The 27,862-nt window shown below is 41.8% G+C and overlaps 1 protein-coding gene across 5 annotated transcripts in view; it reads right to left on the minus strand.

Annotated features, from left to right (window-relative positions):
* The window catches only part of TRIO (trio Rho guanine nucleotide exchange factor), a 751,422-nt gene that overhangs the window by 414,169 nt on the left and 309,391 nt on the right, over positions 1–27,862 (minus strand). For all 5 annotated transcript variants that reach the window (XR_013277581.1, XM_077491869.1, XM_077491868.1 and 2 more), the window contains exons 21-22: positions 15,181–15,270; positions 439–531 (exon numbers count right to left, since the gene is read on the minus strand). Coding sequence is in view for 4 of the 5 variants with exons in the window: in XM_077491869.1 (XP_077347995.1) it covers positions 439–531; positions 15,181–15,270 (183 nt within the window). In the remaining variant the exon portion in view is untranslated. The remainder of the gene's footprint in view (positions 1–438; positions 532–15,180; positions 15,271–27,862) is intronic.

Raw genomic sequence — 27,862 nt, forward strand, 5'->3', positions numbered from 1 at the left:
AATCTATGGTCACTGAAGTATGAGTATGCAGCCAATGTGAAGCATATTGACCTGGCCAGCTGGATTCTGTACCACTTTATGCCTTACATAAAGAGTGGAAGAGTAAGGGGTAAAATAACCAAAGTCAAGTATAAATGCCTCTTTCACAGCTCCAGAAAAATGTACAAAAAAAGCCCAACATGAGAAAACCTCAGTAAACTCAACCTAATGGTGTCACTGTAATAATGATAACATCAGTGCTTCTAATAAACATGCATTGGAGGAAAAAACTTTTTGGAGTGGCAGCTGAGTTTGTACATTCATATTTTGAACATATTGAGTTTATCTCTGCAGTTTTTTTTTCAGATTTTTTTCCAATGGTCTCATTAACTACTAATCTGGAGTGGGTGCATAAATAATTAGTGAAAAATCTGTAACTTATATTTTCAGTTAACTTACCTTCAATAACAGTTGATACTTTGTGATTCTTTGTACTGGCTTAATAAGGTAAGAGGAAATAGAGTTTGCTAATTCATGGCGTTGTTGAATTTCCTGAAAAACATTCAACATAGCATTAAAATATTTCATCTTTCATAATTAGGAAAAGTATGTTTGAGTCTACCGATTTTTGTATCCCTAATTACTGCAAAAACACCACCTTAGACAAAAAACCTCTAGAAAAATGTCTAACACCATAGAAACAAGATGAATAAATGAAACTGTGAAGCTATTCACAATATCTACATCTTAAAAGTATAACCCAGACATATAAAAAAAAAAAAAAAAAACGTATATAATTTTCTTGGGTCAAGGGACATATTTTACTATGCAAACACTGGCTTTTTTTTGTACAATCTTCAGATACACTTTTACATTATCACCATGTTTCATATAATATATATACATTTTCATATATATATATATATATATATATATATATATATATATATATATACATACATATATATACACACACACACATATATATATATATATATATACACACACACACACATACATTCTATTAAGCAAGTGTTACCTCCAATGGATACCTGCTCTCAGTTTTTTCATTGCCACACACATATACAGAGTATGTGTGTGTATATATGTGTGTATATATTATATATATATATATATATATATATATATATATATATATATACATATATACATATATACATATATACATACACACACACACACACACACACATTATATATATATACACACATATATATATATACATATATACATATATATATATATATATATATATATACATACATACATACATACACACACACACACACACACACATGCCAGTGCATTGCGACATGCTGCCACAGAGGCTGCAACCAAAAGTATGCCTGCATAATTTTATCTCATGGTACACATGGCACTGTAATTAGCCATTAGAAAAATGCATAGCCCCCAGATTGCTAATTTACAGTTTTTCGTTCCTCTATTCTGCTGAATTCATACCAACAGGATGCACTTACAAATGGATTATCTAATATTGATCTGACAGCAGGAAACCACACACAGCCAGATGAGTGAACAATATAAATTTTAAACTGAAATGTACTAAATTTGAAAGCAAAGCAGAGGGAACTCCATAATGTAGTGAGTAAAAATAACTACTTATAAAAGAAAGATACTCACAAGATCAGGTATGTAGAAAGAAAATCAGCAAAGTAACCTCTCTGAATCTCAAATTGAGCAGGCATGCTGAAGTCACCACTAAGCTCCGCCCAACTATTGCAGGACCTACGCAATCAGTATACCATATTTTTATTGTACTGGTCCCATGCTTTCAGAAAATGTATAGTTTTGAGGTATTTTACAAACTTTGAAAGCTGAAAGTGTAAAATGATAACCTTCAGATTTTAAGTTTCATCTGCTTATTTACAGTTTGCACTCAATTTTCACCATTTTGCAAAAACGTACAATTTAAAATACAGGAATATTTATCAATTTAATACAGTTTAACTTTTAAATTTCTAAGGGATTTTGTGAGCTTTGTTGTTTGTGTCCATCAATAATAATTTTGGTGTACTTAACCAAAATAACATTTTTATAAACATTTGCGTAAATATCACAGAGACTAAAAAAAAACAGTAGCACCTTATTTTTATTATACCAGTCCTAAACTTACAGAAACAGTTTTGGGAGTTAACACTCTGAAATTTTGTAATTTAAAAATGATAACCCCTTTTTTAGAGCAAGTTGACTAAGATGATAGTTTTGGGTATGTTCAATTTCCACAACTTTGCAAAAAAAAAATTAGAGAAAATTAAATTTTAGAAATATGTATTATTTATTGACTAGACACAGTTTTAGCTTTTAGATTTAGTAGGAATTTAGTGAGATTTTCTAAGTTATGTTCTGTTGGTGTCTGTTAAATATTTTATTGCATATTTATTGAAAACATAGTTTTTATAAACATTTGCACAACTATTATGGTTTGAGGTTCCTTTTACAAATTCTGAATGTTGAAAGTGAAAAATAAAAAGCAAGAGAAAAATTGCAAACATCTGCAATCTGTGCTCCACTAGTGTCACTGAAGGACAGAGAAATCCGGGATCTGTTAGATTCCTGATGTCTCATTTAACCACTTGACCACTGGGCACTTAAACACCCTTAATAACCAGACCAATTTTCAGCTTTCGGTGCTCTCGCATTTTGAATGACAATTACTCAGTCATGCAACACTGGACCTATATGAAATTTTTGTCCTTTTTTTCACACAAATAGAGCTTTCTTTTGGTGGTATTTAATCACCGCTGGGTTTTTTATTTTTTGTGCTATAAAGGAAAAAATACCGAAAATTCTGTAAAAAAAGGAATTTTTCTTTGTTTCTGTTAGAAAATTTAGCAGATTAGTAATTTTTTCTTCATAAATTTTGGCCAAAATTTATACTACTACATATCTTTGGTAAAAATAAGTACAAATTGGTGGATATTATTTGGTCTTTGTGAAAGTTATAGAGTCCACAAGCTATGGTGCCAATATCTGAAAATTGATCACACCTGAAGTACTGACGGCCTATTTCAATTCTTGAGACCCTAACATGCCAGAAAAGTACAAATACCCCCCAAATTACCCCTTTTTGGAAAGAAGACATTCCAAGGTATTTAGTAAGAGGCATGATGAGTTTTTTGAAGTTGTCATTTTTTCCCACAATTCTTTGCAAAATCAAGATTTTTTTTACTTTTTTTTTTTTTCACAAAATTGTCATATTATCAGGTTATTTCTCACACACAGCATATGCATACCACAAATTACACCCCAAAACACATTCTGCTATTACTCCCGAGTATGGCGATACCACATGTGTGAGACTTTTACACAGTGTGGCCACATACAGAGGCCCAACATGCAGGGAGCGCCATCAGGTGTTCTGGAGCACCCAGGACAATTCTGACATTTCTCTCCTACATGTAAAAATCATCATTTATTTGCTAGAAAATTACATAGAACTCCAAAACATTATATATGTTTTTTTAGCAAACACCCTGGAGAATACAATGGTGGTCTTTGCACCTTTTTATCTCGCACGGTATTTGCGCAGTAATTTTTCGAATGCTTTTTTTTGGAAAAAAAAACAGTTTTGGGCTTAAAAAAAAAAAAAAAAAAACAGTAAAGTTAGCCCAATTTTTCCATAATGTGAAAGATGAAGTTACGCTGAGTAAATAGATACCTAATATGTCACTCTTCAAAATTGCACACGCTCGTGGAATGGCGCCAAACGTCGCTACTTAAAAATCCCCATAGGCGACAATTTAATTTTTTTTTTACTGGTTATATGTTTTGAGTTACAGAGGAGGTCTAGGGCTAGAATTATTGCTCTCGCTCTAACGTTCGCAGCGATACCTCACATGTGTGGTTTGAACACCGTTTTCATATGCGGGCGGGACTTACGTATGCGTTCGCTTCTGCATGCGAGCACATGGGGACAGGGGCGCTTTAAAAAAAAAACATTTTTTTTTTATTGTTCATTTTACTTTATTTATTTTAGTTTGACATTTTTTTCCCCAAAAATAATTTTTTTGATCACTTTTATTCCTATTACAAGGAATGTAAACATCCCTTGTAATAGGAATATGACATGACAGGTCCTCTTTACAGTGAGATGTGGGGTCAATAAGACCCCACATCTCACCTCTAAGCTGGGAAGCCAAAAAAAAAAAAAAAAAAAAAGATTCTGTCTTTGATCGTATTAGCGATTCGATAGAAGCACCGGAGGGCGGCGGGAGGGGGGGGGGGATGTCTATGGCTGGGTATTGCAGGGTATCACCGACTATGGCTGGGTATCTCAGAGTATGGCGTTGCAGAGTATTGCATTGCAGGGTATTGGCGGGTGTTGCAGAGCATTGCAGAGTGTTGCAGGGTATTGGCGGGTGTTGCAGAGCATTGCAGAGTGTTGCAGGGTATTGGCGGGTGTTGCAGAGCATTGCAGAGTGTTGCAGGGTATTGGCGGGTGTTGCAGGGTATTGCAGAGTGTTGCAGGGTATTGCAAAGCGTTGCAGAGTGTTGCAGAGTATTGCAGAGTGTTGCAGGGTATTGCAGAGTGTTGCGGAGTGTTGCAGGGCATTGCAGAGTGTTGCAGGGCATTGCGGAGTGTTGCAGGGCATTGCGGAGTGTTGCAGGGCATTGCGGAGTGTTGCAGGGCATTGCGGAGTGTTGCAGGGCATTGCGGAGTGTTGCAGGGCATTGCGGAGTGTTGCAGGGCATTGCGGAGTGTTGCAGGGCATTGCAGGGTATTGCAGGGCATTGCAGGGTATTGCAGGGCGTTGCAGGGTATTGCAAGGTGTTGCAGGGTATTGCAAGGTGTTGCAGGGTATTGCAAGGTGTTGCAGAGTGTTGCAGGGTATTGCAGAGTGTTGCAGGGTATTGCAGAGTGTTGCAGGGTATTGCGGAGTGTTGCAAGGTGTTGCGGAGTGTTGCGGAGCGTTGCAGGGCATTGCGGAGTGTTGCAGGGCAATGCAGAGTGTTGCAGGGCAATGCAGAGTGTTGCAGGGCAATGCAGAGTGTTGCAGGGCAATGCAGAGTGTTGCAGGGCAATGCAGAGTGTTGCAGGGCAATGCAGAGTACTGCAGGGTAATGCAGAGTACTGCAGGGTAATGCAGAGTACTGCAGGGTAATGCAGAGTGTTGCAGGGTAATGCAGAGTAATGGGGGTATTGCAGAGTAATGCAGAGTAATGGGGGTATTGCAGAGTAATGCAGAGTAATGGCAGGGTATTGCAGAGTGTTGGCAGGGAATTGAGGGGTTAATTTTCAGTGCGCAGCGATGTGGGCACTGCAGATGCAGCCCACATCGCTGCTGACACCGATCTCTTCCCCCTCCGCTGTACCGATCGGTACAGAGAGGGGGAGGGAGGAACTGGCGTCATAACAGGACGCCGGTTTGTTTACAAGTGATCACTCCGTCATTTGACGGAGCGATCACGTGGTAAACGGCCGCGCTGAGCGGCCGTTTACCGTGATTCGTGATGCGCCGGGTCCTTTGGACCCGGCGGTCACGGATGCTCTCGAGTGCGCGCCCCAGGGGGCGCGCGAGAGCAGAATTCTGGGAGGCCGTTAATTAACGGCCTCTCAGAGTTAAACAACCGCCCTGAAGCCGTTAATCGGCAATGGGCGGTTGTTAAGTGGTTAAGAGAACCCATCATCAAAAAATGAATCAATTGTGAACTAAGTGAAGAAAACATTTCAGAAAAAGTACCCAAGCATTTAACACCCCCATCCCCAATACACAAACAAACCTAAATGCACGTGTCGGGGTGCTTATGCACAAAAATATTGATTGCGTTATATGTTACGTATAGCAGCACACACTGAGTGGAAATAATCTAGGCCAAGTATTAATGGGTAACTCTAAATGGGTGACCTGGTAAGGCCTTTTAAAGTGTCATGTATAGATGTTATAGAAATTAATTATAAATACCCTGTGGGCAATCACCACTTTAAATATATGTTAATATGTGCTAATTGCAGCTTGCACTGACACGTTACCAAGAAAACGTTAATATTGAAATAGTGCTGCACTACAGTTCTATGTCCCTCATGTATTACTACACAACATTTATATAGTGCCTACAGTTTGCGCAGTGCTTTACAACATGAGGGCAGACAGTACAGTTACAATACAAATGCAAAATAGGAGGAATCATAAATAATGGATGTCCTTTAACAATGCCTGAATAAACCAAAAGATTAAAAAATCACCACCATGCTGGCAATTATATGCGACTTAAATCAATATTTTTGTTTCAATCATATAAAGGGGTGAATTCACTGAAAAGGCAAATAGACTGTGCACTGTGCAAGTGCATCTGCACTCATTTTCCCCAGAGTAAATGTAGAAAAGCTCTGCTAATTTCCATCATTCAATCATGTGGAAGCTAAAAAAATAAAAAAATAGTTTATACTCCTTGCACCTGACTAGATATTCTTTACCAAAATAAAGCTTGACCAGATCACATTTACTAGTTCAAATTTGTATTATGTTTGATTGAAAAACAATTATATATGAGGGATATAGGACTGTAGGGTGGATTGTACGGCACTATTTGAAATTAAATATAGAAAATATAGGGTTTTGAAGTTTGTCGCCATTTCACAGGCAAACACAATTTTAAGGTTTGACATATTGGGTATCCATTTACTCAGTGTAACATCATCTTTTACGTTGTCCATTGAAGAGCTTAATACTCTTTGGACATGTAAGCAGCTCTGATCATTTAAACTCAGATCAGAGAAAAAAAAAATCCCGTAGTGCTTACTATCTTTCTTTATTATAAATTAGTAAAAGCAGATTAAACACTTGCATATAGTAGGAAAGAAAAATGATGGTCATTCAGAGTCTCTCAAACCAAGTGTTATTCAGTGTGAACTGGGGTATAACGTTCCACATTGCTCTGCTACTGCATTTTTGGCTCCCCTCCCAGTGTTATAATGTCACAACAGAACTCCGCCTTGCACGTTACATCTCAAGGAACTTCCTCAGAGTTTTCTTTGAAGTACATCATGGGACATAGTAGTTATTATCTGGGTTATAGGCCACCTTCAGGTGATGAACACTGGCACGCCCTAAGACAAAATGTGCCCTCCCTATATAACCCCTCCCACTACTGGGAGTACCTCAGTTTTGTAGCCAAGCAATGCACATGTATACCAAAGAAGGGAGGGACCTCTGTGTCCCGTGATGTACTTCAAAGAAAAGGATTTTACAGGTAAGCCGTTATAAAAATCCTATTTTTATGCTAGAAGCGTTTTTCAAGCATCAGCGTTTAGGAGCAGAAAAAATGTTTTTGTAGAGGTTTTTTTATTTAATCTTTTTAGAGTCATAGTAGTTACTACGAAGGATGTTCCAAAAAGTAGGGCATTAAGAGACTAGAGGACTTATACTGCAGCATGCAGTACACTGCACCCAAAGGCGATATCCTCTTGACTTTTTACATCGATTTGATAGAATCTGGTAAATGTATGGACTGAAAACCAAGCTGCGGCCTTGCAGATCTGAGCCATGGAGGCCTGGTGATGCACTGCCCATGAAGCACTAACCGCATTGGTGGAGTGCAATTTAACATGAAAAGGAGGAATTTTCCTCTTTAGACCATAGGCCTAAACAATCACTTGACAATTCCATCTGGAAATCATAGATTTTGACTCTGCCTGTCCTCTTTTAGGACCTTCTGGCAATATAAACAAAATATCTGTTTTGCGAATCTGAGTTGGGGTGCCAACCCCTGGATTCACTCCAGGGGAAATATGCCTTCCAAACTCAACTGTATATGACTCTGGAGGCCGGCTTCCTAGCATTAACCAAAGTAGACACTACTGAAGGTGACAGCCCACGGTCCTTTAGAATGTGGGTCTCAAAAGCCAAACCATTAAATTTAACGTTTGTGAGGTAGGAGGGAATACCGGACCTTGAGCGAGGTGGTCTAGCCACAGTGGCAGGGTCCAAGGGTCCCCTACCGCCATCTTTATGATCTTGGCAAACCAAGATCTCCTGGGCCACCAGAATCACCTCCTTCCCTTCCTGCTTGATCCTGTGAAGAAGGCGCGGAAGTAGCAGAACCAGAGGGAATGCATAGATCAACAAAAACTGATCCCATGGAAAGACCAAGGCATCTGTCCCGCATGCCGGCAGATCCCTCATCCTTAACACAAATTTGTCGACCTTGTTGAATCTGGACGCAAACAGATCCATGTTCGGAAGACCCCATCTTTGACATATCAACAGAAAAATGTCGGGGTGAAAGGACAAATCTCTCGGAAACAATTCTTGGAGACTCAAGTAGTCCGCCTGCCAATTTTCTATCCGTGGAATGAAAATTGCTGATAGGCAAGGAACAATGCTTTCTGCCCAAGACAGAACATGATTCACCTCTCTTTGGGCTGCATGACTTCTCGTGCCCCCTTCGTGATTGATGTAGGTCACAGCCATGACATTGTCAGATTGAATTTTGACAGGACAATTCCATAGTTTGAGCGTCCAGGCCTCTAGGGCCAGACATACTGCCCGAATTTCTAGAATATTGATGGGCAAGGTCCTTTCTGACTTGGACCACTTCCCTTGGACAGATGCTTCTTCCTAGAAGGCTGGCATCCTTTGTTACCACTTTCCAGGATACTGGTAGAAAGGATTTCCCCTGTTGAAGGTTGCTGCATATCAACCACCAATTGAGGCTCTAACGCACCTTGGGGGGATAGGCGCATTGGAAAGTCCAAAGCCTGGACCTTCTTGTTCCAAGTTGACAGAATACTGTTTTGCAGCAGTCTTGAATGAAACTGCACATAAGGAAATGCCTTGAAGGAAGCCACCATCTTTCCTAACAACTTCATGCAAAGCCGAACGGAAGGATTGTTTTGATAAGCCAAATCAGTTCCTTTATGGAACTGATCCTTCCCTGGGGTAAGAATACCTTCTTTTGAAATGTATCTATGATTAACCCCAATTACTGCAATCCCCTTGATGGTTTTAAGAAGGATGTTCTAGGTTGAGAATCCAGCCTAGGAATTCTAGGTAACTCATGGTTGAGATTAAACTTTGGTTTACACAGGTGACTGACTAATCTACTAAGAGCAGATCGTCTAGGTAGGCTAGAATTGTTATACCCTGAGCACTTAAGCTGGCTAAAGGAGGGACCAGGATATTTGTGAATACTCAAGGTGCAGTGGCTAGACCGAAAGGCAGAGACACAAACTGAAAATGACGATTTTCTACCTCGAAGAGAAGAAATGTCTGATGAGCGGGGAAAATTGGCACATGTCGATTGATGCCAAAAATTCTCCTCCTTGTAGAATGGAGACAACTGATCCGATTGACACCATGCGAAAGGAACGGATATTCCTTGAGATCTAAAATGGGTCGTACCTCCCCGTTTGATTTGGTACCGTGAAGAGATTTCAATAAAACACTGATCCCTGCTCTTCTGTGCGAACCTCTGATATCACTTTCTGAGACCAGAGATGATCCAGAGCCAGAAAGACATTTTCCCTGGGTCTCTGGGAACGTTTGATCTTAAAAAAAAATTAGGAGACGGGAATTCTCTGAATTCTAGTTCGTAACCTAGAGAAATTGAGGAAGCCACCCATCTGTCCTGACAATATTCCTGACAGATCTTAGAAAAGTGTAGAAGCCCCCCCACCCCCACATAAGGAGGCTTTAGTATTTTTCTTTGTGGGTTTCCTGCCCCAAATCCTATTTTGGCCCTGGGACTGCCCTTGAGGTTTTCCTCTTGAACCTGACGATGGAGGCCATCGTGACTGCCTGGAGGTAGATGCTCCTGGCACTGGAGAAGATGCCGATTTAACCACTTAAGGACCAGACCTCTTTTTCAGATTTGGCATTTACATGTTTAAAACATTTTTCTTTGCTAGAAAATTACTTAGAACCCCCAAACATTATATTTAGTTTTTTTTTCTAACACCCTAGAGAATAAAATGGCGGTCATTGCAATACTTTTTTTCACACCATATTTACGCAGCGGTCTTACAAGCGCACTTTTCTTGGAAAAAATTCACTTTTTTTAATAAAAAAATAAGACAACAGTAAAATTAGCCACATTTTTTTTATATTGTGAAAGATAATGTTACGCCGAGTAAACGGATACCCAACATGTCATGCTTCAAAATTGTGCCAGCTCGTAGAATGGCGTCAAACTTTTACCCTCAAAAATCTCCATAAGCGACATTTAAAGAAATTCTACGGGTTACATATTTTGAGTTACAGAGGAGGTCTAGGGCTAGAATTATTGTTCTCGCTCTACCGATTGCAGTGACACCTCACATGTGTGGTTTGACCACCGTTTTTCTATGCGGGCACAATTCACATATGCGTTCCCTTCTGTGCGCAAGCTTGTCGGGACGGGGGGGGGGTTTAATTTTTTTTTTCTTATTTTACTTGTTTTTATTTATTTTTATACTTTTTAAAAAAATAAATGGATCCCTTTTATTCCTATTACAAGGAATGTAAACATCCCTTGTAATAGAGAAAAAACATGACAGGTCCTCTTATTATGAGATCTGGGGTCAAAAAGTCCTCAGATCTCATATTTGGACTTAAATGCAATAAAAAAAAAAAAGGCATTTTAAAAAATGACATTGAAAAAAATATACCTTTAAGAGGTATGGGCGTAAGTGCGTTTTGACGTAGCTTCCGCCCTCTTATGGTATAGAGACGAGTGGGGGCCATCTTAGCCTGACTCATCTCCATACCCATATCAATGGAACCCGAACGGCAAGGGCGCGGGAGAGCGGCAGAAGGGGGGTGGCACCTCTCCCGACGCAGATAATGGTGATCTCGTAGTGAACCTACCGCGGAGACCACCGTTTTCGTACACAAAACGCTGCTGCCATTACCGAGATATCCCTCTTCAAAAAAACAACGTATATTTACATGAGGCGGTCCTTAAGTGGTTAAAGGAAAAACTTTAAACTATTTCTTTACTGGTAAAAGCAAACTTTTCCCATTAGAAATTCTTTGGATATACTTATCAACCATTAAACCATTAAATGGGAAACTGGCCAAGAGCTTTTTACATGGCGCATCGGCTGACCAATTTTTCAACCATAGGATTCTACGCATATGTACCAGCCCTAGCATAAGCCGTGAGGCTTGAATAATAGAATCGATCATAGCATCCACTGTGAAACACAGTGCTTCTGATATGCCAGCCATCTGCTGGGCCTGCTGATAAGGAATAATTTTGAGTACTTCTACAAACTAGTCCTTTATGGACTGATATACTCCAATGACTGCTAGTACCAGCTGAACGACTGAACCTGCAAGAGCAATGTTGTTCTTAAAAAGAAATTCCAACTTCTTATCTGTTGGATCCTTCAACATTTGCGCATTATCTACAGGACAAGTCAGGTTTTTGTTTACAGAGGATATAGCAGCATACATTGCTGGAATCCCCCATTTCTTATAGAATTCCTCCTCCATAGGATAAAGTATAGAAAACTTTTTCGGAGGAAAAAACTGTTTATCTGGGTGCACCCACTCAGAATACAAAAGCTTTTTTAGCCATGAAAAGATAGGAAAGGTATCAACAGATTAGGGAGGTTTTAGTGATCCCAAACCAGAGGTGTGCTCATTGATGGACTGCGTTACAGGCAGTAAAAAAGTTGAGCGGACCAACTTAGTGAGGAGTGTACCAACAATCTCTCCTGTGAAGCCGATCCTTCCATATTAGGATCTTTGGAAAAGGAGTCGTCAGCCTCTTCCTGATCCTTTGATAGAACTTCATGATCTCTCGCCCTTGTTCCTCAGTACGAGTGTCCTGAGCAATGGACGGGGATCTGCTACGCTTGGGCGAACTGCAGGAAGCAAATAAAGCATCAATCTTCTGTTCCAAACTTAAAATGGTATAAGGAAAAAACTCCTGAGTGATATACGTAGGGGCTGTAGTATCCAGTGATACTGCAACACAGCCCCCTCTGATGGCTCACTCTGACCGACCACATGACTCTCAAAGGAGGGTGCCATCTTTTTAGATATGGATCTAGGTTGCCGTGAAACAGACCCTCTAGAACCCTTTGAGGAGATCCTTGTCCCTCTTCCGCTCATAGCCTGATGTACAAAGCAGAGGCACTACCAGTAGGAACGCATACACTGCTTGGGCTATAGTCCAGCACAATTGCTATTAATGCCCAGCCGGATGCAGCAGTAAAAGTGTGTCAAAGGAAATGCCTGTGTCACCAAACCTGTTAACACCACCTTTTTGCTCTTGTGTCCCTCCATAGTCCGTACGATTTGGGGAGCCATGGCATCTTCTGATGTTGGTCCACTGTGTTTTATGAAATTCAAAGGCAGTGCAGCCCTCTACTAGGAAATTCTAACGCACTTCATGCCTCCCTCTGCTGACCAGCTTTATGGAGATGCCGATTTCGTTTTCCAAAAGTACCAATACCTGGTTTAATGATCATGGTATCACTGTGCTTCATTGGCCAGCAAACTCGTCTGACCTAAACCCCTTAGAGAATCTGTGGGGTATTTTCAAGAGGAAAATGACAGACACCAGACGCAACAATACAGACGAGCTGAAGGCCACTATTATAGCACTATTACAGCAACCTGAGCTTCCATAACACCTCAGCAATGCCACAGGCTGATCGCCTCCATGCCATGCCCCATTGTTGCAGTGATTCATGCAAAAGGAGGCCTGACCAAGTATTGAGTGCATACTATACTGTACGTGGACAGACATACTGTCAACATTTGTGTACTAAAATTTTTTTTTATTGGTCTTCTGTAATATCCAAATTTTCTGAGATAATGAATTTTGGGTTTTCACTAGCTGCAATCTTCAAAAAAAATAAAAAATAAAAAAAACACAAAGAAATGCTTGAAAGAGATCACTCTGTGTGTAATGAATTTATAGGAATTTCACTTTTTGAATTAAATTACTGAAATTAACTTTTTTTATGACATTCTAATTTTATGAAATGCACCTGTATTTTTGGGCAGCTTCTCCCATTCTTCTTTGCAGGACCTCTTAAGCTCCATCGGGTTGGAAGGGGAGCGTCGGTGCCCAGTCATTTTAAGATCTCTCCAGACATGTTCAATCATTCTAAGCTCTGGCTGGGCCATGCAAGGACATTCACAGATTTGTTCCATAGCCATTCTCGTCATCTTGGCTGTGTACGTAGGGTCATTGTCCTGTTGAAAGAGGAACATTCAGCCCAGTGTGAGGTCCAGAGCGCTCTGGAGCAGGTTTTCATCAAGGATGCCTCTGTAAATTGCTATATTCATCTTTTCCTTGATTCTGAATAGTCTCCCAGTTCCTGCCACTGAAAAACATCCCCACAGCATGATGCTGCCACCATGCTTCACTTTAGGGAAGGTATTGGCCAGGTGATGAGCAGTGTCTGGTTTTCTCCAGACATGACGCTTGCCATTCGGGCCAGAGAGTTCAATCTTTGTTTCATCAGAGCAGAGAATTTTTGTTTCTCATGGTCTGAAAGTCCTTCGGGGTGCCTTTTAGCAAATTCTAGAGGGGCTGTCATGTGCCTTTTACTAAGTGGCTCCCATCTGGTCACACTACCATACAAGCCCCATTGGTGACCATCAGGTTCCTGGTAACCTCGCTAAGGTCCTTTTCCTTGATCGCTCAGTTTGGCCGGGCGACCAGCTCTAGGGCGAGTACTGGTGGTTCCAAACTTCGTCCATTTACGAATGATGGAGGCCACTGTGCTCATTGGGACCTTCAATGTTGCAGAAATTTTTCTGTACCCTTCCCCAGATCTGGGCCTCCATACAATCTTGTCTCAAAGGACTACAGACAATTCCTTGGACTTCATAACTTGGTTTGCGCTGTGACATGCACTGTTAACTATGGGACCTTATATAGACAACTGTGTGCCTTTCCAATCATGTCCAATCTACTATATTTACCACAGGTGGACACCAATCAAGTTGTAGAAACATCTCAAGGCTGAGCAGTGGAAACAGGATGCACCTGAGATAAATTTTGCCAGGGCAAAGTATGTAAATACTTATGTACGTGTAATTTTTTTGAAAAGAAGAATGGGAGAAACTGCTAAAAAGTGGGTGTGCCAAGCTTGTAGCATCATACTCAAAAAGACTTGAGGCTGTAATCCGTGTGACAGGTGGTTCAAATTATTGAGCAAAGGCTGTGAATCGTTATGTACATGTGATTTTTTTTTTCTTTTTTTTTAAAGGTTTCGAACAGACTTCTTTCACTCTGGCATTATGGGGTGGTATTTGTAGAATTTTGAGGAAAATAATGATGTTAATCCATTTTGGAATAAGGATGTAACATAACAAAATGAAGAAAAAGTGAAGCGCTATGAATACTTTCCGGATGCACTGTAAATCATTAACCACCTGCAAATTAAGATGTACATAAAACAATCTGACGTTCTTATGTAGCCACTAGGTAACAAACCTAGTAACTTTTGGAGATGAAGACTGGAAAAGGCAACTTCGAATTTGTGCTTACTGCGTTCACCAGGAAGTCGACCACCGATCTTTGTGCCAGAGACAACCCCAAACCAGCATCCTGTTCCTGAAAGGGCTCATCCACAGAAGAGTCCCTTTATTTACTGGCTTCCTCGGCTACTTTCTCTTCATCTAAATATTTCTTTGAAACCACATCCTCCCACAAGGTGGAGGAGGGGTAGAGGCATGACCAACATTAGAGACAACCAACTCCAGATCGGAGGGAAATTCAGCATAAAATATGGTGGCTGTATCAAGGCCTATCAGAACTAATCCCCCGTAAAATCAAGCACTGAAAATGACATTTTATGAATTTGAACAAATTGGGACCAATTTGTTGAAACATCCACTACACAGTTGCACACAATTATTGTTAATCCGATAGTATCAATGTATCTATCAAAGTATAGCAAACAAATGTGGAACATAAATCCTGCAAAAAAATCAGCCTAACCTAAGAATCCTTAGTCTCAAAGTGGGTAAAAGCCAGGAGAACAACTGATGAGATAGCATCCACAATGGACCAACTATGTTTGTATACTGTTTGGGATCCACTGTGAAATCCATGGAATGGATTCAAGTTATGCTATGCTCTGTCATATTTTTCTGCAAAAATGTAAGCCCTTCTCCAAATCTCACCCTTTACATAGTTAAATCTCCTCTTTTGTTGGAATTTCATCTAAGATAAACCATTATTGGATTCATTACTATATATTCAAATACTTACATCAAAATAAGATCCTGATTGTTCCAAGATCAGTTGGGTGGAATCCGGTTTATTTTTGCAATAAGAAACATACATCTGAAATTTATCAGCCTAAAATGAGAAAACACATTTTATTAAAGGTGAATAAAAATTTTACATATTTAATGAGGCTTGGACTAATCAGGCTCCATAAATATCTGACAATATTAACTGCCAAAACTACTGTCATCTGGTAAAGATCATGTGTTCTGCAATTCAGTAATGTCCCGAAAGCCAAATAAAATGTTTAAAAACCAAAATTAAAAATGAAATGGTGGCATTAATTTACTTTTTTTTACTATTTGTAATTTTATTTTACCTGCAGTCCATGCCTCTAAGAGACTTCCTGTCTTAGGATGACAGCATTTTCCATACAGTAGGGAAAATAATTCTATCCTCTGAAAATTTTTGACCACTTACAAAGAAATGAAGGGTCTATCACTGTTATAATTTAAATGATAGAGACAGAATATCAACCAAAAATCCAGAAAAAAACAACATGATACAAATGTTATAAATCGAGTTGCAGTTCATTGAGTAAAATAAGTATTTGATCCCCTACCAGAAAACAAAAATTCTTTCTCCCGCAGACTGGCTACAGTATTTGCTCATGTGGTACGCAGATTTGTCCTGTCAATTTAAGAAGGTGCTCCTAACGACAACTCATTATGTGTATAAAAGGCACCTGTCCACAGAATCTCTTTCTTCCATTTAAACCTCACCATCATGGGCAAGACCAAAGAGCTGTCAAAAGACATCAGGGACAAGATTGTAGACCTGCAGAAGGCTGGAATGGCTGGAATGGGCTACAAGACTATCTTCGGACACGAGGACTGGGTACCATTCAATTCGATCTGGAAGAGACACTTTGAATGGATCCAGTAGCATGGCTTGCCCCAGTAAGGAATATTCCAGCAGAGCTCAGCACAGCACATCTTTACTCGTGACCAACATCTAAGACACTAGCAAAAAAAAGATTTTTATAACAGCTTACCTGTAAAATCCTTTTCTTTGACGTACATCAGGGGACACATAGTACTTACTATGTGGGTTATAGGGCCACTGATAGGTGATGGACACTGGCACGCCCTAAGACAAGAAGTGTACTCCCTATATAACCCCTCCCACTACTGGGAGTCCTCAGTTTTGTAGCCAAGCAATATAAGTGTATACCAAGAAGGGAGGGACCTCTGTGTCACCTGATGTACATCAAATAAAAGGATTTTTACAGGTAAGCCGTTATAAAAATCCCGTTTTCTTTTCTTACATCAGGGGACACAGAGCCATAGTACCATTTGGGATGTCCCATAGCAATGGCAACTGAAGGGAGGGAGACAACAAAAAAGTAGGGCAAAAAGCAGGCCAGAGGACACACGCACCAAGAGTGGGAAGCAAGAGGCCATTGAAAAAAAAACACAAGGCTGGGATCTGGCCCCTGATAGAAGTCAAAGCCAGCTTCATTTCAGATCCCATTTGCAGGAAATCAGGGATCCTGCCTATGACATTTCCTAGGGTGCAAACCTCTGGATCCACACCAAGACATATATGCCTTCCAGACTCTATAGTAAATGATTCTGGAAGCCGGCTTCCTGGCATTAATCAAAGTAGACACTACCAAAGGAGATCACCCACGATCCCTTTTAAAGTGGGATTCAATAGTGAAACCTGTTAAATTTTCTGTCTGCAAGGTAGGATGGAATACCGGACCTTGTGAGAGAAGGTCTGGCTATAATGGCAGGACTCTTACTGCCATTTTTATGATCTCTGTAAATCAAGATCTTCTGGGCCCCGCTGGGGAGATCAGAATCACCTCCTTGTGCACTTTCTCTGCAGGATCAAGCAGGAACAAAAGTAGCAGAACTGGAGGAAACACATAGATCAGTAAAAAAAAAAAAAAAAATCCCATTGGAAGACTAATGCGTCTGTTCCGCCTGCTAGCGGATCCCTTGTTCTCTACACAAAGTTGTCAACTTTGTTGAATCTGGACGTGAATAGGTCCATGTCCAGAATACCGCCTCTGACATATCACTAGGAATATGTCGGGGTGAAGAGACCATTCTGCGGGAAATAATTGTTGGTGACTCAAGTAGTCCACCTGCCAATTCTATATTCCCGGAATGAAAATTGCCGATAGGCAAGGAATGTTGTGTTCTGCCCAAGCTAGAACAGGATTCACCTCTTTTTGGGCTGCACGACTTCTCGTGCCCCCCTGGTGATTGATTAAGCCACAGCTGTGGCCTTGTCGGACTGAATCCTGACAGGACAGTCCCGTAGTCTGACCGTCCAAGATTCTAGGGCCAGATGTACTGCACGAATCTTCCAAAATGCTGATAGGTAAGGTCCTCTAACCTGGACCATCTCCCCTGGACAGAATCTTCTTCCAGGGCTGCTCCCCAGCCTAGAAGGCTGGCATCTGTTAACACTTTCCAGGATACAGGAAGAAAAGATTTTCCCTTTTGCTGGATAACAACCATCAATTTAGGCTCTGACTTATGTCGGGAGGCAAGCGTATTGGAAAAATCCAAGGCCTGAATCTTTTTATTCCAGACCAACAGGATGGTGTTTTGAAGCAGTCTTGAGTGAAAACTGCGCATTAAGGGACAGCCTCGAAGGATGCCACCATTTCCCTTAACAATCTCATGCACAGCCGAATTGAAGGATTTTTCTTTGTTTTGATAAGTTGAATTAGTCCTGTAATGGAACTGATTCTTGTCTGGGGGTAAGAATGCCTTCTTCTGTACGGTATCTATAACCAGCCCCAAGTACTGTAAACTCCTTGATGGTTTTAAGGAGGATTTTACTAGGTTGAGTATCAAACCCAGAGATTCCAGGTAGTTTACAGCTGTGATCAGAATCTGGTTTAGACCTGAGACTAAATGATCTATTAAAGGTAGATCGTGTAAAAAGGTTAGGACTGTTATGCCTTGAGCCCGTAATCTGGCTAAAAGGAGGTGCCAGAATCTTTCAGAACACAGTGGTGCTGTGGCTAAACCAAATGGCAGGGCCACGACTGAAAATTATGATTTTATATTTCAAAGCTCAGAAATTTCTGGTGAGCGGGAAATATTGGCATGTGGAGATATGAGTCTTTGATATCGATTGAAGCCAAAAAACGTCCCTCCTTGCAGGATGGACACAACCGATCGAACTGACTCCATGCGAAAGGATCGGATGTTTAAGTCAGGGCTCGACAAACCCCAGGTGCCAGGTCGCATTTGCGACTAGAATTAGCGACCTGACGCAGCACAGCTGGGGGTATCCTGTCTCCGTGCACCCCCCCGGCGTGATCATGTCGGGCCGCGCCGCTGCCGGCCGGTAATTGAGGCCGCCGGCTTTGAGGCCTTCTGCAATCCTATGTTTCCTTCTGGAATCTGGCGCCCTCTAGTGTTGGCTGTTGGTATGACAGCCAGCAATGCTAATGGAGCTTTCACTGCCCGCCCATCTCCTCCCTTTTACTTAGAACCCCTAAACATTATATATCTTTTTTATTCTAACAACCTAGAGAATAAAATGGCGGTCGTTGCAATACTGTCTGTCACACTGTATTTGTGCAGTGGACTAACAAGCGCACTTTTTTGGGGAAAAATTATTTAATTAAAAAAATAAGACAACAGTAAAGTTAGCCCAATTTTTTTTATATTGTGAAAAGTAATGTTACGCCGAGTAAACTGATACCCAACATGTCATGCTTCAAAATTGTGTCTGCTCATGGAATGGCGCCAAACTTTTACCCTTTAAAATCTCCATAGGCGACTGTTAAAAAAATTCTACAGGTTGCATGTTTTGAGTTACAAAGGAGGTCTAGGGCTACAATTATTGCTCTCACTCTACCGATTGCGGCGATACCTCACGTGTGGTTTGAACATCGCTTTCCTATGCGGACGCTACTCACGTATGCGTTCGCTTCTGCACGCAAGCTTGGCGGGACAGGGCACATTTAAAAAAAAAATGTTTTTCTTATTTTAACTTTTTTATTTTTTTCACTGTTCTTTAAAAAAAAAAAAATTTACACTTTTATTCCTATTACAAGGAATGTAAAAATCCCTTGTAATAGAAAAAAAGCATGTCAGGTCCTCTTAAATATGAGATCTGGGGTCAGAGAGACCTCAGATCTCATATTTACACTAAAATATAATAAAAAAAATAAAAAATTGTCATTTGAAAAAAATAAAATAAATAAAATGTCCCTCTAAGAGCTTTGGGCAATGACTTGGAGACAGGTGGGAGCCGCGCTATCTTCCCCTCACTCGTCTCCATGTCAGGCCAGGGACAGGTCCGGATTGCCATTACGGACCTGGCTCCTAACTTTTTTAGCTGGCTCCTAGATTTCAAGCAAATTTGTCAAGCCCTGGTTTAAGTGCCGATTCAGATCCTTGAGATCTAGAATGGGTCTTACCTTTACGTTTGGTTCTGGAACCATGAAAGGTTTGAATCAAAACCTGTGCCCTGTTCCACTAAGGGAACCTCTGATATCACCAACTGGGATAATAGATGATCCAGAGCGAGTGATTTTTTTCTGGATCCTTGGGAACATTTGACCTTAGAAAAAAAGAGGAGACGTAAACTCTCTGAACTCTAGGTGTAACCCAGAGAAAACTTGTTCCTGCCAGATCTTTGAGAAATGCAGGAGCCTTCCCCCCACCCGAGGGAGCGGGACGCCCCTTCATGAGGAGGCTTCAGCATTCTGCTTTGTGGGCTTTCTGCCCCAAGATCTCTTCTGACCCTGGTGCTGCCCTTGGGGTCTTCCCCTTGAACCTGACGGCTGAGGCCCTCGAGACTGCCCAGAGGCTGATGCCCCTGGCACAGGCAACACGCTTAAAGGAGAAAATATTTGAACAACTTCTTTACTGGTAAAAGTGATCTTTTCCCATTAGAGATCCTTTGAATGCATTTAATCCAGATCGTTTCCAAATAGGCGTTCACCAGGAAAAGGGGAAAGGAGTTTTTTTTACACAGTGCTTCGGCTGACCAATTCTTTCAGCCATAGAACGCTGCAAGAATGCACTAGTACAGGCATAAGCCGTGAGGCTTAAATAACAGAATCTTTCATAGCATCTACTGTGAAATATAGTGCGTCTGATACACCAGATCATTGCTGGGCCTGCTGATCAGGCAGAATTTTAAGTATCTCCACAAACTGTTTCCTAATGGACTAAGAACTTGCTAAAGACATATTGCTTTTAGAAAGAAGTTCCAACTTTTAATCTGTTGGATCTCTTGTTTACTGAGGCGATTGCAGCATAAATTACTGGAACTCCCCATTTTTTTATAGAAATCCTCTTCCATAGGATAAAGTGTGGAGAATTTCTTAGGAGGATAATATTGTTTATCTGGATGTTTCCATTCAGAATACATAAGCTTTTTTAGCCATGCATGAATAGGCAGCAAAAAGTTTGAATGTACCAATTTAGTAAGGGAGTGCACAAGCAACCTCTCTCGTAATGCTACTCCTTCGATATTAGGATACTCGGAAGAGGATAAATAAGTATATTCTTTAGTAAGATCTACCTGATCCCCAGCCTCCTGCACCTCAATAAGAGGGTCTAGAGCACTAGATAGAAATCTGCTATGTTTGGCCCCACTATGGAGAGGTGATATAGCATCAATCTTCTTTCCAAATTACAAATGGTAGAAGAAAAAAACCTCATGTGTGATATATACAGGGACTGAAGAGTCTAGAGCAGCTGCAACAACAGTATCCCCTGACGGCTCAATCTGATCAGCCGCATCCCTCTCAGAGGAGGATGACATTCTTTTGGAAATAGATTTAGTTTATTGTGAAACCACTGCTCTTAATAACGAGCCTGGTAAAGTACAATGTGTCAAAGGGAACACCTGTGTCACCAACCTGAAACAAGCCATCCTCCAGCCCTTTCCCTCCACAGCCAGCAGCAGCTACACACACACAGTGTTTTAACTTCTTCCTCCACATGCGGCCGGCATCTGACACCGTTAGCCACGTCCCCGCGCATATTACGCCCCCCCCCCCCCCTTTCAAAGTAAAGTGTTTCTCTGCGCTTCCTGTCAAACAGCAGACGTGACGGGGGGGGGGGGTTGTAAATCCTCCACTGAGCGGCCACACGGTCTGTCCTTTTTTTTTTTTTTTTTTTTTAAAGGAAACTGCTTTTGGCAGATCAACCCCCCGAAGGGGAAAAAACAACATTGGGGCGCAGGAGGAGAACCAGACCCCCCTTTCTTACTAGAGGATCTGCTTGTAGCTGGAGGAGAAATAAAGGCTTCTGCGCTGTCTCCAGCATCAGGCGGGGAGTGCTCAATACAGCCTCCCAGTGGTGACACATAGGCATGATAGCATTATACACAGAAGGAGAAATTCCTAAGGAAATCTCCCTTACCTTTCCTCGCAGCAGGGTTATCCGAGATAAACCCAATCTTCCCCATTTACAGTGGGCTCCTAAACCTTCAGGGAACAGGGGAACCTCAGGTTACCCACAATCCTGGACCAGCAACAGCACCCTGCCAGTAAAAACTTTATGGCCTTACTACCAAAAATTACTGGATACCAGGGTCCAGCTCTCTAAAAAGAGAAGCGTTCGCAAGCAAAACTTTGCTTCTTCAGACACGAGGCCTGGGTACCATTCCTTTAGCCCATGAAAGGACATCAGAACGGATCGGGTCAGCATGGCTAGCCCCAGCAAGGAAGCTTCCACTGGAGCTCAGCACATCTTTACTCATGACCAATACCTTAGACACTGGCAAAAAAAAAACTGAGGACTCCCAGTAGTGGAGGGGTTATATAGGGAGTACACTTCTTGCCTTAGGGTGTGCCAGTGTCTATCACCTATCAGTGGCCCTATAACCCTCATAGTAAGTACTATGACTCTGTGTCCCCTGATGTAAGAAAAGAAAACCAAGGTACTCCCAGTAAGGGAAGGGGTTACATGGGGAATTGAACGTCCTGTCTAGGGTCTGCCAGTGGCCATCACCTGAGGTGCCATATAACCCTGTGGCACTGTGTCCCGTGAAGTACGATAAAGAAAATAAAATTAAAAGTCAGCAGCTACAAATATGCAGCTGCTGACTTTTAAAATAAGGACACTTACCTCTCCAGTGGGCCCGCAATGTCCTCATCTGAAGTTGACCTGTCCCTCAGCTCCTGGGTGGAGGCGCTGGCATCTTCAGTAAGCGAATCAGGAAATGAAGCCTTGTGGCTTCATAGCCTGGTTCCCTACTGCACAAGCGTGTGTCGCTCTGCGAGTCCTTACTGGTCTCTGCTGTCTTCTGGGACCTGTGTGTCTCCCAGAAGACAGCGGGGGGGGGGAAGGGGCTGGACATGGCGTAGATCACCGCAGACTGTGCAGCGATCTATCATTGGAAGTGGGAGCACTGGCTGATCCTGCCAGTTTCTACCCTCCCCCTGTATACGGACTCCAATATATCAGGCCTGCTGAGCTCTGACACCGGAGTCAGTGTGCGTGCCTCTGTCATAAACTGCTATCTGCAGCTCTCCCTGCGTCTCCTCGGTCTTCCTCCCCTCCTTGCCATCTCTCACGATCTGTGCCTCTCCCCACTGCTTCAAAACTAACTGATCTGTATACCATTCCCTCTGTCAAAAACAGCTGCATCCTAGTGCAAGAAAAACGATTTCTCCCTGTTTTAACAGCGTCTTACAGTGATCACATGACTTCAGCCTCTGCTCCTCTTCTCCCTGGCTGACGTCAGCAGGGAATGTCGGCCGTGCCCACTGGAAATACCACACAGGAGAGTTGAGAGCCTGGAGTCATGTGATCGATGAAAGACACTCCGGTCGCATGCCGGTCGGGACCCCCGTGAGTCCGGCCGCGGGTCCCGCGGACTGGATCGCCGCGGGCATACCCACAATCGCCTCACGAGACGGCTGAATGGAGGAAATACTGTGTAAATAGCATTTCCCCATTCTGCCTAGAAACTAGTGACGCTGATCTCTGCTCCATGTGATTGGAGCAGAGATCAGTGTTCACTAAATGAAAGCCCAGCCCCCCCCCCCCCCCCACAGTTAGTAACACACCCCTAGGAACACTTAACCCCTACACTGCCCCCCACTGCCAGTGTCATTTATACAGGAATCACTGCATTTATATAGCAGTGATTACTGTATAAATGACAACGGTCCCAAAAACGTGTCAAAAATGTCCGATGTGTCCGCCGCAATGTCGCAATCACAATAAAAAAAATCGCTGATCGCCGCCATTACTAGTAAAAAAAAAAAATATTAATAAAAATGGCATAAAACTATCCCTATTTTGTAAACGCTAGAAACTTTTGCGCAAACCAATCAATAATCGCTTATTGCGATTTTTTTTAACCAAAAATATGTAGAAGAATACGTATCGGCCTAAACTGAGGGAAAAAAAATGTTTTTTTATATATTTTTGGGGGATATTTATTATAACAAAAAGTAAAAAATAATGCTTTTTTTGAAAATTGTCGCTCTATTTTTGTTTATAGCGCAAAAAATTAAAACCACAGGGGTGATCAAATACCACCAAAAGAAAGCTCTATTTGTGTAAAAAAAAGGACGTCAATTTTGTTTGGGAGCCACGTCGCATGACCGCGCAATTGTCAGTTAAAGCGACGCAGTGCCGAATCGCAAAAAGTGGTCTGGTCTTTGACCAGCAAAATGGTCCGGTCTGTAAGCGGTTAATCCTAAAGAAAATTTATGGAGGGAACTGAAGCTTCCAGTTGCCAAGCGACAGTCAAGAAACCATAAGGATTTAGAGAAGAGTGGACGGAAATCCCTCCTAAGATGTGTGCATACCTGGTAATCAACTACAAGAAACATCTTACTTCTGTGCTTGCCAACATGGGTTTCTCCATCAAGTACCAAGTCAGGTTTTGCTTGAGGATCAAATACTTATTTTACTCACTGAATTGCAACTTATTTTTTATTTATTTTTTTAACATTTGTATCATGTGTATTTTTATGGATTTTTGGTTGATATCCTGTCTATCATTTAAGATACACCTATGACAAAAAATAGACCCTTTATTTCAATATATAAACACATACATACATACAATTGTGCTCATAACTTTACAAACTCTGGCAGAATTTATGATTCGTCCATTATTCAGAGAATATGAATGATAACACAAAAACTTTTCTTTCACCCATGCTTAGTGTAAACTGTGTTCACTTTTTAAATCACAATGGCAACAGAAACTACCAAATTACCCTGATCAAAAGTTTACATACCCTGGTGATTTTGGCCTGATAACATGCACACAAGTGGACACAAAGGGGTTTCTATTAAGGCAGCCATCCTCTCCTATGAACTGTAATGTGTGTGTGTGTGTGTGTGTGTGTGTGTGTGTGTGTGTGTGTGTGTGTGTGTGTGTGTGTGTGTGTGTGTGTTCTGAGTCATAGGGAAAGCAAAAGAATTGTCAAAGGATCTGTGGGAAGAGGTAGTTGAAATTTATAAAGAAGGAAAGGGGTTTTAAAAAGATATATCCAAGGAACTGAGCATGCCAGTCAGCAGTGTTCAACAAATGCTAATCAACAAGTGGAAAATGAGGGGTTCTGTTGAAACGATACCATGATCAGGTAGACCAAACTAAAATTTCAGCCACAACTGCCAGGACAATTGTTCGGGACACAAAGAAAAACCCACAAATAACTTCAGGTGAAATACAGGACTCTCTGAAAACATGTGGTGTGGCTGTTTCAAGATGCATAATAAGGAGGCACTTGAAGAAAGATGGGCTGCATGGTCAAGTCGTCAGAAGAAAACAATTACTACACAAATTTCACAAAGTATCCCGCTTACAATATGCCAAACAACACAGAGATAGATAAGTCTCAAACCTTCTGGCATATAGTCATTTGGAATGATGAGACCAAAATTGAATTTTTTTGGCCACAACCATAAACCTCAATATCATTGAGCCACACTGGGGAGATCTCAAACGTGCAGTTAATGCAAAACAGCCCAAGAATTTACAGGAACTGGAGGCTTTTTGCCCAGAGGAATGGGCAGCTTTACCATCTGAGAAGATAAAGAGCCTTCAGATTCACATCATGTGCCTGACCTCACAAATGCACTTCTGAAGAATGGCCAAACATTCCCATAGGCACACTCCTAAACCTTGTGGACAGCCTTCCCAGAAGAGCTGAAGCTGTTATAGCTGCAAAGGGTAGACCAACTCAATATTGAACCCTACGGACTAAGACTGGTATGCCATTAAAGTTCATGTGCGTGTAAATGCAGGTGTCCCAATACTTTTGGCAATATAGTGTATTTACATATAGACACACACATAAAATATACACAGTATCTCACAAAGCTGAATACACCCATCACATTTTTAGAAATATTTTATGATATCTTTTCATGTGACAACACTGAAGACATTACACTTTGCTATAGTGTAAAGCAGTGAGTGCACAGCTTGCATAACAGTGTACATTTGCTGTCCCCTTAACCACTTCACGCTGGTAGGACGTCCAGGGATGGCCTCGGCTTTCGGTGGTTAAATCTGAATGATGCCTGAGGCCACAGACATCATTCAGATATCGTCATTTTCAGCCGGCGATTCCTTGTACCATAAGAATGATCATAGTGGCTGTTCTGCCGCTTGATCGTTCTTACGGGGCGGCGGCGTATCTTCATCCATCACATTATGCAAAAAAATTGGGCTAACTTTACTGTTTTTTTTTTGGGTTAACTTTACTGTTTTTTTTTTTAAGCATGAAACTTTTTTTTTTCTGAAAAAAACGCGTTCGAAAAATTGCTGCGCAAATACCGTGCGAGATAAAAAGTTGCAACAACCGTCATTGTATTCTCTAGGGTCTTTGCTAAAAAAAAAAAGCATATATAATGTTTGGGGGTTATATGTAGGAGAGAAATGTCAGAATTGGCCTGGATGCGAAGTGGTTAAAATAACTCAACACACATCCCTTAGGCCTCTTTCACGCGGGGCGGATCGCTCAGTTGTCCCCGCTGAGCCGGCTGCGGACAGGGCGGTCCCCGCACAGTGTCAGCTCTCCGCTCTCCTCTATGGGGATCGGATGAGCACGGACCATGTGTCCGTGTTCATCCGATCCGCTCTGCAGACGGATAGAAAAATAGGATTTTCCTCCGTCTGCAGAATCAGACTGTTGCGGAGGCGGAGGAAATCAGGTGTCTGCGGATGTTCATCCGCAGACACCCGCTATCCCATAGGGATGAATGTATGCCCGTATTTCATCCGCAAACGGATGGATGAAATACGGACATATCATCCGCATGTGTGAAAGGGGCCTAAATGTCTAAACCACTGGCAGCGAAAGTGATAACACCCCTAAGTGAAAATGTCCAAATTGGGCCCAATTAGCCACTTTCCCTCCCCGGTGATTTGTGACTTGTTAGTGTTATAAGGTCTCAGGTGTGAATGGGCAGCAGGTGTGCAATTTGATGTCATCGCTCTCACTCTCTCATACTGGTCACTGGAAGTTCTACATGGCACCTCATGGCAAAGAACTCTCTGAGGATCTGAAAAAATTGGATATTTGTACTCACCGTAAAATCCTTTTCTCTGAAGTTCATTGACGGACACAGCTCCTTTAATTCTTGACCTTAGGGTTATCAAGCCACTTCAGGAGAGGATTAGGCAGAACATGTAAAAAAAACAAGGCTGCACAGCACCGCCCAGGGGGCAGTTCTTCTGGCAATAACCCCTCACCCTGTTACCTGCAGCTCAGTTTGTCAAAAAGCAGTACAAACATAAATAGGAGGGGTGGATGCTGTGTCCTTCAATGAACTTCAGAGAAAAGGATTTTACGGCAAGTACAAAAATCCCATTTTCTCTTTCATTCATTGATGGACACAGCTCCTTTAATTTTTGACCTCAGGGACATCCCCAAGCAGTGTCAAAAAACGAGGGGTGAAAACAGCAAAATATAACTTCACCCACAACAATGGGAACACCTCAACAGAGGTGTCGCCATCTTAAACGGCTGCCATCAAAACCAGCGGCCAATTTGTGAATCAAAAGATTGGCTTACAACAAACTAGTAACTTAAAGTGTAATTACAACCTTACACAGCCACCTGCAAAACCTTGCAGCCAATGCAAGCATCCGAAGATGCGCTTAGGCAAACTTTTTAGAATTTAGTGAAAGTGTGAACAGACAACCAAGTTGCCACTTTACGCACCTGCGAGACAGACGCTTGATGTCGGAAAGCCCAGGAGGTACCAATTGCTCTGGTGGAATGAGCTGTGAAAGGAAAAGGGGGCACCTGTCCCTTTACGGCACAGGCCTGAACCACGATCTGTCTGATCCACCGAGAAGTGGTGGACGAGACCGCCAGACCTTTTTTCGGACCAGCCACCGAGATAAACAGGGGCTGACTTCCGGGAAAGGAGCCGTAGCAGACAGTTACACCCGTAAAGACCAGACCACGTCCAGGGAATGTAAAGCAAGCTCTTTTGGCTGTGTCGGCTTAGGACATAAGGAAGGTAACACAATATCCTCATTTAGATGGAATACCAAAACCATCTTTCGAAGAAAAGGGGGCTGCGGACGTAGCACCGCCTTATCCTTGTGGATGACCAGGTAGGGAAACTTGCATGACAAGGCCATTAACTCAGAAACCCTCCTGGCAGATGTAATAGCCACTAGAAAAACTTTCTGAGAGAGTGGTAACAAGGTAATCTCCCTAATGTTCTCAAGCGGCGGTTTCTGAAAC

This window comes from Lithobates pipiens, unplaced genomic scaffold, assembly GCF_037356315.1.
Source record: "Lithobates pipiens isolate NorthernLeopardFrog02 unplaced genomic scaffold, aLitPip1_a1.2 Scaffold_19, whole genome shotgun sequence".
NCBI classification, from domain to species: Eukaryota; Metazoa; Chordata; class Amphibia; order Anura; family Ranidae; genus Lithobates; species Lithobates pipiens.